Source organism: Branchiostoma belcheri, unplaced genomic scaffold (assembly GCF_001625305.1).
Source record: "Branchiostoma belcheri isolate BF01 breed outbred unplaced genomic scaffold, Haploidv18h27 scaffold65, whole genome shotgun sequence".
Taxonomy (NCBI): Eukaryota; Metazoa; Chordata; class Leptocardii; order Amphioxiformes; family Branchiostomatidae; genus Branchiostoma; species Branchiostoma belcheri.
Genome location: NW_017804298.1, coordinates 1,649,531 through 1,669,579, shown reverse-complemented (window position 1 = coordinate 1,669,579; position 20,049 = coordinate 1,649,531). Strand labels below are relative to the sequence as shown.

The following is a 20,049-nucleotide window of genomic DNA, read 5'->3' as shown; positions in this document are numbered from 1 at the left end:
AAGTATGATTTGTAAACTCAGATTCGTGCAACATTCTAGTCACACTTTACACATTTTCAAAACTCACAACACTTGTAACTTTACTTCAATCAAGGATAATATTAATAGATATATTTTTGTCCTATTGCGAATGTGTGTCGTAATCAAAGCGAGAAAAATCTGTGTTTTGAAAAATTGCAAAGTGAACAAAGGTGCATCACGGAATGTTATCTCACGTTTACTGTCAACTCCATAGGCAAGCCGAGGTCGTCGACCGCGCTTTCCAACCGAGTTTCAAGTCGGCCGAAGATGCATGTTGTCGCTTCCTCTTGTAGTTGTTCCTCATACGGTACGTTCAAATGTCATGTTCCGCAACTTTTACTGTATTTTATCTGAAATAATCAGGACCAAACTTCCCCCTAGTCACGTTTGCATTGTGATTTTCAAAGGGTATTATCTTATCTGTTATATTTTTGTACGAAGAGGTGCTATACGCCCCATTCCCCAATTTATACCGCCCCCTCCCCACCTATCTAGGCTTCTGATTTTACCACTACAAAAACTAGCGTGGCTCTAGGCTTGCCAGTAATGTGAAATTGGAAATACCGACACCAACTGACGATGATGTTTAGTCATTTTCATGCCAGCAAAATTTTACTACAACTCCGGAAATATAATTTGTGGTTGACATCGATTTTTGGATGTTTAGCATATGATCCGAGGCGTAGGTCAAAAGATTTAGGTCACGCATTATGTATAATAAAGTTAGAGATTACGAATAATAACAATGGATTGATTAAACGTCAGGATAAAGGCTTCAATGGCCCAAGTGAGCAACAGTCTTAATATTGCTGGGGAAAGTTTGGATGCATGAACAGGTGCCCATCATTTTTGACAACATAAAACACCACCATGGGCTGGGCAATCACTTGTGATCTTTATTGGCATAATGAGATACATATTCATGTACAGATACAGATTCATGACGTACAGATATACAGATACAGATTTTCCGAGTATGATGACCATGTCAGTCCCTACACCTGAGTGAGGAGGGTTGACACGGTGGCCTCGGTGTGGATAAATTGTTTAAGGTGGATAACAGGTTAACAGGTTGCGAATTGTAACAACCACCATGGTAGCCAGTGTCAAATGATATGAAGCTGGCAGTAACTACAGAAGATGGCAGCCAGGCAAACGTATTACCCCATGATCACACAATACAGTTCCAATACAGTATTCACAAAAACCCGAAACACTTCCCTGAAGTCTGAAATCTCTGCTGGTGATGTTTCGTGGACCATATCGTGGATTGGCATCCCCTGAACTGCACCAATGTGATTATTTATGAAAGCCTAAACACTTAGTGGAAATCTCCAATTTCATTTTGCCGATGTTTCGTTGACCTCATCCCAGATTGCCACCCCCTGACCTGCACCCATGGATGTAGACGAGCAGCACGTGCAGACCCTGCTGGCGATGGGCTTTCCCGACGTGGCCGCCATCCGCAAGGCGCTCAGGCTCGGCAAGAACGACGTGAACGAGGCGGTCGCCATCCTGACCAGCGAGCAGCCCGGTGCCGATTTCGAGTCGGTGGAGATGACCGACGTCAGCGGGCAGACGGCCGATCAGGCGCCCCCTAGCTATGATGAAGTCAGCAGCAGAGAGCAGGTATGCTTTTCGTCAGTCTCATAAGACCATGAAGATACTTCTTCTATATACCAAGTACTCACTAGTAAGTGTTACATTTAGAGTGTCTGAGTTCTGATGCAAGTCTCTGTTTTTCTTCCCCCCGATGTATTGTAAGCCCTTCTTAACTTCCTGTATCCAGACCAAAGCATTCTGTTTGTTGCAAGTGTCTCCCATGTGTTTAGAGTATGAGAGAGCAGGTACAAGTAGAAAAATGTGTATAGAAAAACTGAGACAAGTCATGATACATAAACTTTTATAAGAGCATGTATGGTTAGCCTGGTTAAATTATGCCCCCTAGCAGCCCAAATTATAACTGCCTTGTGTATGTGTGTAGAAAAACTGGGACACAACAAGTACATTCTTAAAATAGCTAGCCTAGAACCAGCCTATAATGCAAAATAAGCAACCGTTTTCCATCAGCAATATTACATTTTTGTGTGCTAGTCACAAATATCAGTATGCTATGGGACAGGATTAACTCAACTTAATACTACATTAAAAGAATGACCAGAAAATTGACTTTTAAAATTCAGTTTTGCTACCCTGAAATGTCATTGGATGCCCTTGAGTTCAAGAAATCAGCAGGTTGTTCTGTGTGTTTGCAGGGTGAGGGTGAGGGAGAGAACCTGGAGTTTCCTGCAGGTAACCTGTACGAGCTGGAGAGTCGAACCTTCACCAACTCCTGGTCTATCCCCTACCGCAGACATGAGTCACTCGGCAGGTGTCTGCTGGCTGCTACAAGGCTTGCTAAGGAAGGTAAACATGACTGTCAATGTGCTAAGGGAGCAATTTGGCACCAAATTTGTATTGGTGATCAGTTAGGCAGAAAGGAAAAGATTTTGTTCTGTATATTTAGTTTAGAAGGGTCTTTTAAAGGGATGGTTAGTATGAAGGAGCTTACAAATTTGTATCTATCTTGACTACAAAATCATGTACGAATATTTACCATCATATATACAAATGTTTAATTTTTACCATAGAATTCAGTACAAATGTGTAGCTATCTTTACAACAAATACATACCTGTATTTTTATTGTCCTGTAGGGCTTGCAGAAGCAGATGAGAACTGCAGAAGGTTCATGGATGGAGTTCTTCCTGATGCATTTAACAAGGTAATCACATATATATGTACATGTACAAGGCAGCTAACTGTTGATTATAAATAATTAGACCATTTTGTTGCCTTCTTCAAAAGGTGTGTTCTTTAACGTCCTACCTGAGACGTCCCTAACCAAAGCTATTGTATGTACTCATTTTTACCACGTCCTGTGAAGTGATGAAAGTCAGGTAGAATGCCTTTCTCAAGGCCACAACACCCGGGGCATGCTGTAGGATTTGAACCCAGGACCTATGAGTTCTGGCATGGGCCAACACCCAACCATTACGCCACACGATTCCATGATTCACATTGTCCTTTCTTTCCCATGTTAGCTCCTGACATCGTCTTACGTGACCACCTGGAAGGGAGAGATCCAGGAAGGTATCTACACCATGAGTCAGTTACTGGTGGACCTGGTCGCCGCTCGACTCAAACATCCACCCCTACCTGTCAATCTACTGTATCTACTCAGCACTGTAAGTACTGTACCTCTGGAATGTTTTTTTTTGCGACACCACAGGTGTTGAGCCTATTGTGTTGTCGTGAATTTGTTTATCGAAAAATTCCTTCTGTGCAATGCATGATTAAACAATCTATGGATGGATCAGTATGATACATGTATTCATCTGCGAAAGGAAGACAAGTTTGATAATGGGCCCCTAGCAGTTTTCTGTGGAACTGCAGCAGAACTTCCTGTTACCTGTTACATCATGTTCTTTATTGTAGTCAATAGACCAAACCTATAGTCACCTTTGTCGATACTTAGATTAGAAATGCAAAATACTGTAAAAACACATGAATGCCAATAATTGACAGACATGGAGCCACTTTCTCATAGGTCAAACTGCTAATTGCCATTCTCTCATTGGTTGTGTCGTTAATTGTGATAGGCAGAATATTCAATGCCTTTGTCTTTTTTCCTTAGGTCTTTGATCCGGATGTAAACTTCCATGTGAAGAACCGCAGCCGTCCCGCGGAGCGCTTGCACTGGGACTCGGTGTTCGGGGAGGGTAAAACCTACGCCATCAGCCCAGCCTACGCGACCGGCTGCGACCCCTGCGGCTGGCTCGTCAACCTGGTCAACAGGTGAATAGTTTATTTGTGATTATTCTGACTCAAAGTTACCGGGTTTTTCTGAACGGGGGAACAGGGGCGCAGTTCCCTCATGCAATCGGCAATCTCCCTCTTATAAATTACCAATTTGCCAATTGCATGAACCTCAAACCACATCGTCAAAAGCATCTGAATAATGGAAATTCGCTCCCTCATCATGTGGTGCTCCCTCATACTTAACTTTTCTAGAAAAAAGGCACCTGTGACTGTGTGGATTCTACTTTATGATGTATATTATAATGTTTCTACTTGATTTTCTTTTAACACTTACGCTACACTTTGTGATCAATGACGCATTTCAGGTAATATTGATTTATTCATGTACCCGCTATGTCATTGGAAATACAAATCTGAATCTGAACCTAAGGTGGGGAGAGAAAGACGGCTTCACCCAGCTGTTCGGAGATGAGAGCCAGGTCCTGTGCTGGAGTGAGGAGGAACTGGCTGCAGCCTTGAGGCCTGTAGCCTGCGCTGCCCCCTACCTGAATCACAATGTACTGCAACCACTGCTGAAGCCACCCATGGAGTTGGCACATACGAAACTGCAAAGTCTTCTAACAGATGACCTGAGGAGTAAAGTATGTTTGCTTTGACAATGTCTCATGTCTTGAAAATGTATATAAGTACAAGTCCCTGTGTGCCAACGAACACCTGAACACTAGCCAACCACCAGATAACCATGGCTGAACCTCCTGCCCACACCCGAACATTTTTAAATATTCAGCTGGAGCAGCTGAACAGTAGCCAACCTTGCTTCTGACCTACTTGTAACCATGGTTCAGCTAGTGTACCACCAGCCTAAGCTTGATGTTTCTGACTTTGAGAGAAGAGATGCTGCTTATTCCGTTAGTTCAGTGGCCCATGTGGCCTAATGGCACTGAGTATAACTTGTTAAAAAACATTCCTCTGTCTCATACAGGACCTTGGCGGCAGCTGGTCCCTGCTGATGTGCATGCGGCAGCTGGTGTACCACCTGTGGGTGGATCAGGTGGAGGCTGTCAACCAGCTCACCCTCAAGGTTTGTTTATTTTGTTTTGTATTGATCTACATTAGTTTGTACAGAATATCTATACATATATTGTACTAGTCTTCCTGGAGTTGTATCACATGTACAAACGCTAAAGCAAGCTACACATCTATCTACAAACACCTACAGGCTAACGTAAGTTAACAAAATCATGGTAAGACAGCAACTTGTGCTGAGAGGTCAGAGGTCTTAATAGGCTAGCAAAGGAAAACATATTGTTTTTGCTATGTTTCCTCTCCAAACAGTGACCTCTGACTTGACTGAACCAGACTGTCTCTGACCATGGTAACCGGTGTTGGGTTACATACATGTACACTGTGATGTTGCAATTTTATTGAAGGAGGGATATAGACTTTTGTCACTACATATTGGATTGGGTTTGAGTAAGAATTGACAGAGCAGACCATATGCAAAGGTAAATGTTATTCATTTACTTTGCAAATGTTACATTTCTAGTTCTAAATCTAGGTTCCATGTATTTAAGGTGCTGATCACCTGCCTGAAGTCGCAGCACTACGGCCCCAAGATGGCGGCACTGCGGCAGCTGGGTGAGCTGATCGAACAGAGCAGCGGAAACAACGGTCGGGCAGGGCTGGACCAGAGGCACCTGCTCTGCTGGCTACAGGAGAACAGTGTGCTGAAATATGCACTGGAGGGGAGCATACATCAGGTAACGTGTTTGTTTATTTGTTTGTTTTGTACAACGGTCGGGCAGGGCTGGACCAGAGGCACCTGCTCTGCTGGCTACAGGAGAACAGTGTGCTGAAATATGCACTGGAGGGGAGCATACATCAGGTCACTTGCCAACGGTTGACCCTCAAATAAGGCAAGGGTCTGCAGGTTTTTTCTAGGGGCAGTCGGGAAACCCGAAACATATCCATGTTGTTGTTGCTCTCTTTGTAAATACAATAATATTATTGTATGACATTGTCATTTATTCACCTCAGGCACAGTATGCTGACCGAGTCAAGAAACTTCTCCAGTTCTTAGCTCCAAACCTGGCCAAGAAGGAAATCTCCAATATCTGGAAGATGCAGGTAGGCTTGTTTCTTCCTACATCTCTGAACACACCTGCCAGATCTGAGCTCATGAGGTCTCTCAGCATCTGAAATGTTTGGTAAAGTCTAATTAAGTTCAAACCATTGAAGCTTTATGCAAGATACAACAGTACTGTACATGTCTGGTGGTACTGTAAATCATAAAACTTTTGTGGCAGTCTTATATTACTGTAGGAATGAAAGGGACATTTTCACACTCAGTATTTTGATTTTGCAGGTAACACAATTCTGTAGTACACTAGTCAAAAATAATTTTGTGGGAACAGGTCACCATGAAATCCAGGAAAGTAAACCACTGCAAAAATGAAATGAAGTATTAGTAGTTGTTATGGTACCACTCGTACGACACATTGACCTTTCCCCTCTGCCCCCAGGAGAACCAGCCCATAGTTGTTGCAGAGAACATCCATGGCCTGCTGGTCCACGCTGCTGAACAGTTCGACGAGGAACAGCTGGAACACCTGTTCCGCCTCATCCAGACTTCCTGGTCCAACAGCACACATGTGAGACATGCATACTGTTTCATAATCATCTTCCAACAACAGGTGTTGAGAAATGAATGACTGGAAATGAAAACTGCCATCCCTACTACATGTACATTTTGTAGTCTAGTAATCAATGAAAGACAAGGACACCATCTGTAATGATGTCATCATTATCAGCAACCAATGAAAGACAAGTATACCATGTCCTCATTATCAGTAACCAATGAGAGACAAGTGTACCATTTCTAATGATGTTATCATTATCAATTACCAATGACAGACAAGTAGACTTCCTCTATCTAATGATACTATCAGTATCAGTAACCAAATAGAGACAAGGAGACTATCACAAGAAATGCCATCAATAACCAATGGCAAGTATTGATTCCATTAGTAACTAATGAGAGATAAGTGTACACTTTTGTCTATTTATTTATTTATACTGACACCATCATTATCAGTAACCAATGAGAGATACATGACATTGTAGTACAAAATCTCTAAACCAAATTTTGAAATTAAAGGACCCTTCCTTGTCCCCAGGCGACCCAGGAGCTGTTGCTGCAGCTGATGGGTCAGCTGGCCTGCAGTACGCAGCAGTCTGGCATCATCCACCACGTGCTGTCCATGCTGTGGGACATGGCACATCTTCCCGCCCTGCCCCGGCCCCTGCTGCACCAGGCTCTCAACCAGCACTCTACTATACTGTTCAACACATCACAGATAACTACTGCTACCAGGTAAGTACACAGTACCCACTACTGCACCAGGCTCTCAACCAGCACTCTACCATACTGTTCAACACATCACAGATAACTACTGCTACCAGGTAAGGATTGCAGGGTTTGAAATACTTTGTTCATGTGCCCCAGCATCAGTGTGCAAACACGTCTAACCCTTGGAACATGGGGAACAACAGACGTTAAACTGGAAAGAAAGAGAGAGACAGATATGCACCTTGGAGCTGTGCAGGTATTTCTGATGTCTACCTGCACCTAACCTGTACTAGTCCATGTGCTAAGTAGGAAGACATAGTATAAAAGAAATAATGGCAATGGTTTCTGATGCAGGTAAAATTTGTTTGGTGCATGTAAAAGTATTTCAAGCCCTTGATTGTCCAAAAAATGATATTAACATTGGTGCTGACAAAACTTGAAATGTTTCTGATAAGCAAAAAAGATGTTGCATGAACCATTAAACTTCATGGTTGTACAACTTCAAGTGAAACAATTATAATAATTGTTGTACATGTAAGCCTGTGTTGCTTTTCTGACATTGTTCCCCCTTCCTGCAGGAAAGAGTGGGTTCTGCAGTGTGTACATGAGGTAAAGAGTGCAAGGTTTGTGGTGCCGGCCTTACAACACATCATGAACATCCTCCGTAACATGCTCAACAACATGCCACAGAAACTCATGCGCAGCTTTATACAGGTCAGCCTAAAGTCAGGATACGATTAGTTACCCCATAATCATTGAAACAACAGCCTGGTAAGCATTCTCTATTGGCCAGCTTAGGAAGCATGTTGGCAGAATGTGTCTGTGTGAAACCCAGATTTTCCACAGTTTCTGCTGGATGTTTGGTCAACGTCCCATCAAAATTTTGCCTGTGGCAGACGATATCTTTTCCAACACAAGATTTAAAAACTACTGTATAGGTGGGATGTCATCCTTAAATACAAAATACAACCTTAAACATGACACTCAGTAGTTTGTTAGGCTAGACTATGCATTTGGAAGTAAATGTTATGCCATGTGCTTTGCAAATGTAGCCTTTCTAATGTTGGTTTGTTATGTGCTCTAGGACATGAATCGGACCCAGGACTTGGTGAAGGTGTTGATAACCAGTCTGATCACCATCCACAAGACAGCCAAGAGCTCAGCTGACAACATGCAGGGTGAGGGTTCTGTACTCAAGACTTATTCATATTAATGCCTGTCATTTTTACCCAAGGTTGCCCAGCTCAGTGATTGGCATTGTTTTGTTTATTCAAGACGTCACAGTTCCCCACTGCAAATCAGTGTCAGTCACTGAGCTTGGCAACCATGTCTACTAAAAAAAATGACATATAGCTAATAGGAAACAAAAATCTGATTATCATAAGCACAGTCATTGTCAAATAATTAATCCCCATTGGTGCAACCCTCAATAAACCCTCATAGAAACCCTCCATAAAGGTTTCTGGTTTCCCTTGCAAATTTGTTTCACAATTTTGAATGATTTGTTGTTGAAACACTCTGCTTGCCCACGGTGCCTGCACTAGTGGACCGTAAGTTTGGCCTGGACGAGTGTGTGCAAACCCACCTGAGCATGATTGGAGTTGTGCTGGAGGACGGGGAACTGTTCCTGCCCTAATATATTGTACAATGATTATTTTGTGTGCAAATAACACTAAACAATCTTGCCCACAGCCCCTGCCCTGGTTGACAGTAAGTTTGGTCTAGATGAGTGGGTCCAGACCCACCTCAGCATGATTGGAGTAGTACTGGAGGACGGGGAACTGTTCCTGCCCTAATATATGATATTGTACAATGATTATTTTGTGTGCAAATAACACTAAACAATCTTGCCCACAGCCCCTGCCCTGGTTGACAGTAAGTTCGGTCTAGATGAGTGTGTCCAGACCCACCTGAGCATGATTGGAGTAGTACTGGAGGACGGGGAACTGTTCCTGCCGTGGCACCGTCTGCGTGACCTGTGGGACTGTCTGGTGTCCGGCCCACCGCCAGCCAAGAGGAGAGGGAGCTCTGCTGGAGATGGCTGCAGGGGAGGCTTAACGACCTCGAGCCGGAACCTCAGGTGAGTTACTAATGATATTAAGGACTGCATACCTGTACGTAACACCAGGTACAGGTATGGGTACAGGGGTTCAGGACAGGTCTGTACAGCCAGGAGGAGAGGGAGCTCTGCTGGAGGTGGCTGCAGGGCAGGCTGAACGACCTTGAGCCGGAACCTCAGGTGAGTTACTAATGATATTAAGGACTGCAGACCTGTACGTAACAGGTACAGGTATGGGTACAGGGGTTCAGGACAGGTCTGTACCTGTATCTGAACAGCCAGGAGGAGAGGGAGCTCTGCTGGAGATGGCTGCAGGGGAGGCTGAACGACCTCGAGCTGGAACCTCAGGTGGGTAAGGCTGCATACTTAAATGTAACATCAGGGACAGGTACATGTATATTGGTGCAGAGGTTTACATGTAGATGCAGGTACAGTAGAAGTTTATCTGCTCTAATATTAGCCTGAACCACAGGTACTGTATACAATGTACATGTATATCTACATGTATTGTACAGTATTCTAATATTAGCTTGGACCACAGGTACCGTATCTACTCCAATATTAGACAGAGCCACAGGTGGGTTCCTAAGGATTGCATACCTGTACGTAACATCAGGTACAGGCATGGGTACAGGGGTTCAGGACAGGTCTGTACCTGTATCTGAACAGCCAGGAGGAGAGGGAGCTCTGCCGGAGATGGCTGCAGGGGAGGCTTAAAGACCTCGAGCCGGAACCTCAGGTGGGTAGGCTGCGTAGTTAAATGTAACATCAGGTACAGGTATGGGTACAGGGGTTCAGGACAGGTCTGTACCTGTATCTGAACAGCCAGGAGGAGAGGGAGCTCTGCCGGAGATGGCTGCAGGGGAGGCTCAACGACCTCGAGCCAGAACCTCAGGTACTGTATCATTAAAACATACTCCAACATTAGCCAGAACAATAGGTGGGTTATAGTTATACACCTGTACTTAACATGTGTGTGCACTGGCCCTGACCTTTCCACTTAGATTCCATCACAGACACTACTATGTCTTAGTGCATTTTATACAATGCATCTAATAGTATGTACCTACATGTGGTTTAGAATAATATAGATTCCTCCATTGTAATCATTGTCAGCAGGGCTAGCCCTTTCCAATAGCCACAGGCTACTGTAGTTGGGCAGCCCTGGCTAAGCCATTATACAGTCTTAAGTGTTCCTAAAGTATGTGTTTTTTCGTATGATCTTTTGTACACAGATGAACTTATTGAAGGAGAGATTGTTCAAAGTACCTCCTACTCAGCTGACCACCACAGGTGAATATCCAGTTGTTTCTTTCTGTTCTTTGAAAATTTCTGTATTATATGCAATAATAGCTTGACTTTGCTTTTGTCTTGATGTATGTTGTTTTATGTATTCCAGGCTTCCAGTGTTTCCAGTCCTTTTTTGAAAGTGTGAATGAAGAGCAACATGGGCTGAGAAAACTTGTTTCCATCCTGGTACGTTTTTTTTTTCATGAATGTAATTTGATCATGAAAACTGCAGGTTTGGCCCAAAACTTCATCATAGTACAGAAGTCTCTGCTTACTTGTGAGAGTGTGTGAGGCCAGATAATTTATGAAGCAAGTGATTTCCAACACAAGAAATTAGACTTACACAAATTTACAACTGTATAACTGTATAACTCCAGTCTTTGTCAAGGAATGAACAATTCACCTCTTCTGTGTCAAAAATCTGGATAAGTCGAATTTCTTGTGTTGGAAATTACAGTTAAACTTGCTTCATAATGACTTTTACCAAAGAGAAAGACACATTGTCAAAGATATTTCTAGTTTTACTATCATCAACTCTACTCAGCCTGTTTGTGTCTCCTGTTGTTTGTCTGTTCAATTTTGTTTGAGTCTTTGTTTATTCCTGAAATACCCCACTCAGCCTGTTTGTGTTGTACATTCTGTAGCAAGTGGAGAAGTCGGATCTCCTGGGGCTGGACTATGTGTGGAGGGTTGGGCTGGAGAGTGTGCAGGATGAGGTGGCAGACCTGGCCATCAGTATGCTCATCAGATACTCCTACACAAACCTCGCTCCCAAGCTCAAAAAGGTCTGGATATGGCAGGAGCCTGGTTTTGATTTGATTTGATTTCTAGGAAATTGTAACAATGTAATTATACACGTGTCCCACACATGGAAACAAATACAGGACAGGACAATACATGTACTCATTTTCAATTGAGTTAAGTGAGGAAAGTCGTGTAAAGTGGCTTTCCCAAGGGCACAAGATTGGTCAGGACTCAAACCTGGGACCTCTTGGTTCCGAGTTGAGTACTCTGCCATTGCGCCACATGACCCCACTTCGGGGGAAGAAAGTATTGTTTTGGGTAGCACAGGATCAGAGTTCAGAATTTGTATCACTTTGTTTCTTGTCCCTCATTGGAATTGAGGCTAATGAAGGTTAGACATCCAGGTATATTAAAATACACAAGGGTATTGTTACTAAAGCAACTGGGTAGATTTAAAAGTAAATTGCTACTAATTACTTTAGTAATTACTATTGTAAGTGTTGCTTTTTACTCATCACAAGCAACTGTTTGTGTCCTTGTGTCAGGAACCCTTAACTGTCCATAAGAAGTTCTTTGAAGAATGCCAGAAAAGACTACTGGTAAGTTATAAATTTTGCTCTTAAACACAATCACCAGTTAACCATGATATTGTATATTGCTTCTTTCTATTTTGTCCCATTAAGATTTTGTTATTAATGTATTTCGCTGTAATCAAAGGTTACTTTATTTTTCCTCCGAAACAGGCAGCACAGTCAGCTCTGGGAGAGTCTGCCATCGCTAAAGCGGTGACGTCTGCTACAACAGCATTGACAGCGAACACTGTTCCACAGATGGCGTCTGACCCAATTATGGCCAGGTAGGACTTTGTCTACAGTGTTTTTGTGGTGCTGTATGGCCAAGAAGCTAGGCTAGCGGACACAAGATCAAGAGGTCATGGGTTTGAGTCCTGGCATTTTTGGCCAAAAAAAGTTTCCACTCTCCACCCAGGTGTAGTACTTTGATTGTAGAGGTAATAAATACAGCAGTCTGCTATTTCTTAATAATTCTTTTCTGAGCAGGTATTAAAAGTACTACAAAGTAGTTGGTACAGTCATTTATTACTATTAGTCATTTTTACATCATGCATCACCAGTCCTCAAAAGTAGTTACTGTATATAAATCAGGTTACTGAAGGGGTCTCCCAAGAAGTTCAGATGGGAGAGGTGATCGGTTGATGAAAAATCAGCACAGTTTTATAGAAATTCAATACTTAGAGAAAACTCTAAATTTGAACATTTTGGGAGAGGTGCTAGGATTTGGGGGAGAGGGAGAGCACCTGTGCTTTCTTGCTTGGGGAGAACCCTGATTGTGTTAGAATTAAGTTAAATGTTGTTTGTCTCCCCAGGACAGTACAGTTGCGTGCTGTGGAGCGTATTCTGCTGATCGTGCATCGGTACATCAGCACAGTGGAGGATCAGCAGTGCGTGAGCCGGACTGTTCTCTCACATGGCGCAGCGTTCCGCGGCCAGCCGCTGTCTCTTCACGTCTCCTGTGAAACCAGCAACAGAATATTCGACATCAAGGTACAAAAATGGATCCTTGTACATGTTAAACCTTAGTCCTGCGGTGCCCAACAGGTGTTTGGTTGCACATACAGTACCATCCATATAGCACCCTGTATATTTAGGTAAGATTGAAGCATCACACCGCAGCAAAACGCAACAAATGCGGAAATAACTATACCACCACAGGGCAAAAAAAGTCAGGTGTATATATATATATAAACCTGATCAAGACATGAAATTATTGAAAAATATTGACGTAAAAAATGCCAGCAGGACAAGGATTAATTTTTCTCGGAATTGCCTGTGGTGAAACTTTAGGATATGAACTAGACAGACAACAACAGCTGCAATTTTTCTCCTTTTCAGGGGCACAGCAACGAGAGGTTAGGAAGTGTACGACATAAGATTGCGGTGGAGGTCAACCACCCGCCAGATTATGTACAGATCGCTGTTAATGATAGGACGGTGAGTGGAAATGTACATTGTACAAATAAACAAATCAACAAATTGTACATGTACTTCAGAATCTGTAATCAATGTACTTCTATGTGTACATTGATTATTTAACACTTCCAGCCATGCAAAATCACCCACACCGTCTTGTGAGACAAATACTACGTAAACTTACTAACAGCGTTTTACTTCCAGGTGCGGACATAATGTTTTGGGTGGCTGAGCTATGGGTTTGTGTGTTAGTAGGGGGAAGATTGATAGATTGACAGAATCAAAAAGGTCAGATACAGGAAATGCGGGTAATTTGAAGGTCACAAATTAAATAAAAGGTTCCCTGAAATCTCTGAGTTCTGGTTGGTTTCTAGCTGCTGTGGGGTAAGGACCAGAAGTTGCTGCACCAGCTGAGTTTTGAGGACGGCATGACCTTGTCTGTGAAGATGCTGCCCTGCGGAACCCCCGCACTGGACAGCTGGAGGTCAAGGGGCAAACAGGCCATGGTCAGCTCCCCTCACTACACCAGCGACCAGGAGAAACAACTACCAAGGTTTGTTCTTTCTTATGTTTACCTTCGTAGAAGGTTAATTTTACCTTTGCAGAAGGTTAATTTTACCTTTATAATTTTACGTTTTATAATTATGTGTGTGTGTGTGTGTGTGCATGTGTGTATGTTGTTTTTGCTTGGTTTCTTCTTTTTCTTCTGTTCCAAACAAATAAAGTCAATGACCTGGAACAGACAGCTGTCACCATGGTAACTGGTGCTGTAGCTGGTGTTTTACGCCGAAGGGCAGTTATACTGGCTATACTAATACAGATGCAGATACCATGTGGTGTTTGATTACTTTATGTAGCAGAAAGTTGGAGAGGCTGCTTACCATATACAGTCATGTGAATTTATTTACATGTTGTAAGTAAGGATAAACAGTGTCTAGCATTTTGTTGGGCCAGACCAGCAGGTGAAGGAAAACAAATGTTATCTTTCCAGTTTCCACTTCTTTATTCATATAACCAATATTAATATTCACAATATTGAAGGTATGACAGTTGAGTGGGACTCCTTTGCTACTCTACACACTGCACCAGTTCAGGTATTCAGAAAAAAGTGTTTCGAGCCCTGAAAGTGTTGTCATTATAATTATTATAATCAGTACAAATACAATGTAATAAGTTGTTAGTTGTTGTTGAAACATGAATAAAGAATCTCATATAACTCAGTTGTTCAACATTTTTGTACATTTTACTTAATACACAGACATTTTCAATACTCATCATTATTATTGTCACTTTTCTAAGTACAAGACACAACAACCTTGATGAGTTGCATAATACATTCAATTTGTACTCCTTGGGCATGCAACTTATACTTTTTGTATCGTGAACCATGTAATAAATATTTTCATATACTATAGGGAAAAAATACACCAAGATTGATAAATCTCAAAACTACTTCTGGGTACAATCATTAGCTGTCTGTTGAGCGTGCATTAATTTTGGGTTACCGGTAAGCTTTTAATATTCAACACTTCCAGTGAAACAGCCAGAAACACTCAGAAATTAATCACACTGCTTTCAAACGGCATCTCTTTGATCCAAGCTCTCAGTGCTTCAGGGGAATACATGGCATACATGTTTTGATGAAAAATGCCAAAGGGATTATTTCTCCGTCTTGCCTGTATGAGACTCATTTTAGATAAAAGCAAGATGGAGAAAGAATTCCTCTGGCACTTTTTCATCAAGGGCCTAGGGCTTGGATCAAAACGATGCAGTTTGGAAGTGGTATATGCTTGTGGGGTCTGTTCAGACTTCTAAAGCAGAAATTATTTTAACTTGTATTTAATGGTACATCCATTTTACAGTTTGTTTCATTTAACTAACTTAAGTCAATAGTCTGACAAACTTCCTGAATCTGATTCTGAATTGATGAAGAAATTGTAACTTCCAATGGTTAATTTCTCAGTCAAGCACAAGTGAAAAAACAATCCTGTTGTTACACACTAGAGTATGTTGCACCTCGCAGCCATAGGCACACCATAGGCAAACATAGCACATGCAAATTTTTAATAAAATGATGATGCCACAATTAAAAATACTATAATAGATTTCTAAAATGCCAATGAAATAAGATGACAATACATCTCTAGGCAGCTAAGGGTCTAAGGATGATCCACTATACAGAGATGTGCTGTTCTCACTCTCATTCTGTCCGTGAGCTGTGTTGTACAGCCTGTGAGATGTGCTGTTCTCACTCTCATTCTGTCCGTGAGCTGTGTTGTACAGCCTGTGAGATGTGCTGTTCTCGCTCTCATTCTGTCCGTGAGCTGTACATGTGTTGTACAGCCTGTGAGATGTGCTGTTCTCGCTCTCATTCTGTCCGTGAGCTGTACATGTGTTGTACAGCCTGTGAGATGTGCTGTTCTCGCTCTCATTCTGTCCGTGAGCTGTACATGTGTTGTACAGCCTGTGAGATGTGCTGGTCTCACTCTCATTCTGTCCGTGAGCTGTACATGTGTTGTACAGCCTGTGAGATGTGCTGTTCTCACTCTCATTCTGTCCATGAGCTGTGTTGTACAGCCTATGAGATGTGCTGTTCTTGCTCTCATTCTGTCCATGAGCTGTGTTGTACAGCCTGTGAGATGTGCTGTCCTCTGCACCAGTATGCTGTGAGCCACTCCTGTACAGTGTTCCACTGACACTTGGGACCTCCTTCCCCTCATCCAGTCCATAAGGACCTCTATCGTCTCTTGATGACGGACAGCCTCTCTCGTAGTTTGGCTTGATGTTGGCCTCTGTTGGCAGTGACTGGCCCCCTGGTTGGGTGGATGGTTGTGTGACATTTGTTGGCCGTTGGTTAGTGGTATTTGTCAGTGACATATAACCTGCTAGTGTATGGCCTCGTGGCAGTGGCTGGCCCCTTGGTTGGGTGACGTTTGCTGCTTGTTGGTTAGTGACGTTTGTCAGTGACGTGTAACCTGCTAGTGTATGGCCTCGTGGCAGTGACTGGCCCCTTGGTTGGGTGACTGGATGAGTGTTGTTAGTTGTCCGTTGGTTAGTGACATTTGTCAGTGACATGTAGCCTGCTAGTGTATGGCCTCGTGGCAGTGGCTGGCCCCTTGGTTGAGTGACTGGATGTGTGGCGTTTGTTGTCAGTTGCAGCCCTGGGTCTTCATCATGGGTCACTGCATATGGCTGAAGCTGTGGCCCTGGGTCTCCATCGTGGGTCACAGAATACGGCTGAAGCTGTGGCCCTGGGTCTTCTTCGTGGGTCACTGCGTATGGCTGAAGCTGTGGGCCTGGGTCTTCATCGTGGGTCACGGAATATGGCTGAAGCTGAGGCCCTTGGTCTTCATTAATGAGGGTCGTTGTATACGGTGCAAGCTTGCCGTTTTTCCCTTTCCCAGACACATCCATGTATGACACAGCGTACGGCTCAATGTCATTGGTGTCTGGTTCCGTTGGCTGGATGTCATCATTGTCTGGTTCCTTTGGCTTGATGTTAGCAAAGGAAGTTGTTGCGTACAGCGCAAGCTTGCCGTTTTTCCCTTTCCCAGACACATCCATGTATGACACAGCGTACGGCTCAATGTCATCGTTGTCTTCAATTGGCTGGATGTCATCGTTGTCTGGTTCTTTTGGCTTGATGTTAGCAAAGGAAGTTGTTGCGTACGGCGCAAGCTTGCCGTTTTTCCCCTTCCCCGACACATCCATGTATGACACAGCGTACGGCTCAATGTCATCGTTACCCTCTGATGTCTGGTCCTCAACAGGACTCGGTCGTCCGCCTGTGACTGAGTCTCTGTCCGAAGGGGCGGAGTTTCCATCTGGTTCAGCAGGGGCGTTGCGAGGGGCCAGACCTGTGCCATGACAGCGTTCGTACAGGCAGACGACAACCACCCATGCCAACACCATGAGGAGGGGCACAGCAACAGCCAGGATGATGGCATTGACGTGGTAACTGTTATCTTCCTCGGTGAGGATTGGGCTGAAACTTGGATGAGTGACAATGTCAGCTACGGTTGTGGCCTGGTACTCGGTTGTGGCGTTTGTGTATGGCATTTCTGTGGGAATGGTGTCATTGTACAGATGACTGGTATGGTGGGTATGCGGACCTGTTGTGGTGGGCGTTTTGTCACATCTCCCCGATCTGATGTCCTTCCTCACGGTGGCAAGCAGAATTCCGCTCAGGTTGGCAGGCGACGCACACTTCAGGAAGTCACGGGCGTAGATGTGATCCAACTCTGGCAGATGACAGATGAACCAGGTGAGATTCGCGTCACATTTCAGCTTGTTTTTTGCGAGGAAAAGCTGCAGGGCCTGGTTGTGGCTCAGACGCAGGACTTGGCTGTCGATCGTGGTGATATGGTTTGTTTGGAGGCTTGCAAACTTCAGTGCCGTAAGCGGCAGGAGTGCGTCGACGGGCACGGAACGCAGAAGATTCTCGTCCAACTTCAAGTGGGTCAGGAGAGGCAGGCCGCGGAATGCATGCTGGGATATGACGGAAATGGCGTTCCTATGAAGGTACAGGTTTGTTACCCTCTCAAGCCCAAGGAAGGTATCGGGTTCTGGAGATAAACAAAACAGAATATTGTAAGTTTGCAGGGATTTTTTGTAGCATGGTGATTATCAAGATTAAGTTATTATTATGTATACTACTAATCTCACGACTGGTAATTATACAAAGGACTGGTACATGTACAGACGTACATTGTTTATAATTATTTTATTCCTTTTTGTATCTGCCTAATATGTATTATATGTATCAATCTGGTCAACTTTACCCCAGTGGGAACATTCCCACATTTTGTACGATCCTCCTAGCCAGGTGGATTGTAGCTGAGCCAGATATTGGTGGCAGATTGTTAGCTTTAGTTAGCTAATCTATTCGGCTCGATCCAGTACAAATTTATCCTAGTGGGGAAGGGGCCTAATAACAATACATTATAGATCATTGTATCAGTCATTTTACATGTAGGTTATAATCTGATGTTTCTAAATCAGACATCTGATTCAGTGATGTAGTGATGTCATTTAGGATTCATAATAATTGTAATATTATACACAACACTTGTGTAACAAAACAAATATCAGGAGCCCAAAATACGCATTTTGTCAACATACCAAGACTGGAGATACGGTTGTCGTAGAGGTTAAGGACTTTCACCAGTGGCAGACCTTGGAAAGCCCCTGGCTGAATCGTAGACACGTTGGACTCCTGGATCCAAATCCTGGATACTTCTGGGCTGTTGGGGAAAGACCGCTCCAAAATGGTAGAGGACCGGAGATGCTTGATGAAGATCGACACTGTGGCTTTGACAAAGCCGGTTGGTATGGCGTCGAGACATGCGGGGAAGCTGTACATTCCTCCGTACCCAATCCAGCTGCAGGGGGAACCAGCCCAGTTTTTATCTGGACAGCGACAGATGACTCTTTTAGACATGTGGGGTTTGGGAGCGACAGCTGTCAGGGCACCGTAAAGCTGGCGCCGACACGAGCAGTAGCTGATTGGAAACCAGGAGTAGGAAGTACAGCAGTGCCTTGTTTTGCGCCATGGTGGTCACAGATTTCTGCTGCAACGCACACTGAGCCTTAGATGTTTATGTTCTGGATATAATGTCTACACACACGTTTGCTTGAATATACAAGCTTATATTAAATACTTAAGTCTGAGCCACATGCATTATGGGATTGGAGTCCTTGGGTCTCAGAAATGCCCACCTGCAGTCTGCATTTTGCTGATCGGATACATTTTGCTCTCGTAGAAGAAATTAAATCATTTTTCTGCAAACGGCAAAAAATTAATGGAACTCATTGAAAATTAGTGTGTGCAATAATCTATATTTTTAAATCATGATTGTCATTATGGCCTAAGTGCTTTTTTTCAAACAGAAGAACAATATTTTAAAAAATGAAAATATATTACCAAAACAAAGATATATATTAATACATAATATTAACACCCTCCACTTTTTTAAAGTTTAGAATTCCACTTTCTCATTTCAACGAGCTTTAATTTTTAAAGTTATAGAGTTTGACCTTTGATGCAACAGAAAGAGTGAGATCACCATACATGTATTACTAAATTTTTAGTCAATCGTGCCAACCTTCGTCAGATGTGTGATGCACTCGCTGACTTGGAAGTCAGGAGCTTGATGACGTCAGGAGTTAATCAAAAGTAACGGGAAGCCGGAATCTATCGCAGTCATGGTTCAGCGAGGGTTTATTTTCAATGTAAAAGCATTAATTTTGAATTAAAAGCATTTTTTAAAATTTATTTGATTTTATCTGTATAGCCGGCATAACACACCAGCTTTGCAGGCACGTGCCACAGCAGCACCTAACCCTTGAATATTGTTTAAAGCTATCTATTGACAATGCCCATACTGTACTTGGTGACAGCAAGTTCCACTCTGCGATATTTCTAGGAAAGAATGAATAATTATTCTTGAACACCTCTCATCCTTGGTTGATAACTCTGGTACTTGAAGGCATGGCTATTTCTTGTTCTCTTCTGGGCTGGTATTAGGTACTTAGTAGTTGGGACGTCCACCAGTTTATAGTCATTTAGTTGACAAATACAGACCTGTATCAGTTCTTTGACACTTTCGCAGCATGGTGCTGTCAGGACAGGATGGCATCAACATGTACGACCTGCTGTACAACACAGCTGAGCTGGAGGGGGCCAGCGTCCAGGAGTGTGTGTGTGTTACCATATACTGTACCGGTAAATCACAATATATTCCATGATTATACATGTACATCATGTATATCACTGTGTATCTTCGACATTTTCGCAGC

The 20,049-nt window shown here is 43.2% G+C and overlaps 1 protein-coding gene across 1 annotated transcript in view; it reads left to right on the top strand.

Annotated features, from left to right (window-relative positions):
• The first annotated feature begins 235 nt into the window (after window positions 1-235).
• Window positions 236-20,049, top strand: part of LOC109483582 (ubiquitin carboxyl-terminal hydrolase 24-like) — a 37,641-nt gene continuing 17,827 nt past the window's right edge. The window contains 24 exon segments of the mRNA XM_019786617.1: window positions 236-328; window positions 1,396-1,650; window positions 2,277-2,427; window positions 2,717-2,784; window positions 3,104-3,247; window positions 3,697-3,857; window positions 4,252-4,462; window positions 4,804-4,902; window positions 5,396-5,581; window positions 5,859-5,948; window positions 6,344-6,472; window positions 6,998-7,194; window positions 7,749-7,884; window positions 8,255-8,348; window positions 9,028-9,171; window positions 9,174-9,250; window positions 10,465-10,522; window positions 10,629-10,705; window positions 11,164-11,304; window positions 11,809-11,862; window positions 12,007-12,119; window positions 12,648-12,825; window positions 13,174-13,272; window positions 13,626-13,804. Coding sequence (XP_019642176.1) covers window positions 1,420-1,650; window positions 2,277-2,427; window positions 2,717-2,784; window positions 3,104-3,247; window positions 3,697-3,857; window positions 4,252-4,462; window positions 4,804-4,902; window positions 5,396-5,581; window positions 5,859-5,948; window positions 6,344-6,472; window positions 6,998-7,194; window positions 7,749-7,884; window positions 8,255-8,348; window positions 9,028-9,171; window positions 9,174-9,250; window positions 10,465-10,522; window positions 10,629-10,705; window positions 11,164-11,304; window positions 11,809-11,862; window positions 12,007-12,119; window positions 12,648-12,825; window positions 13,174-13,272; window positions 13,626-13,804 — 3,017 coding nt within the window. The 5' untranslated portion in view covers window positions 236-328; window positions 1,396-1,419.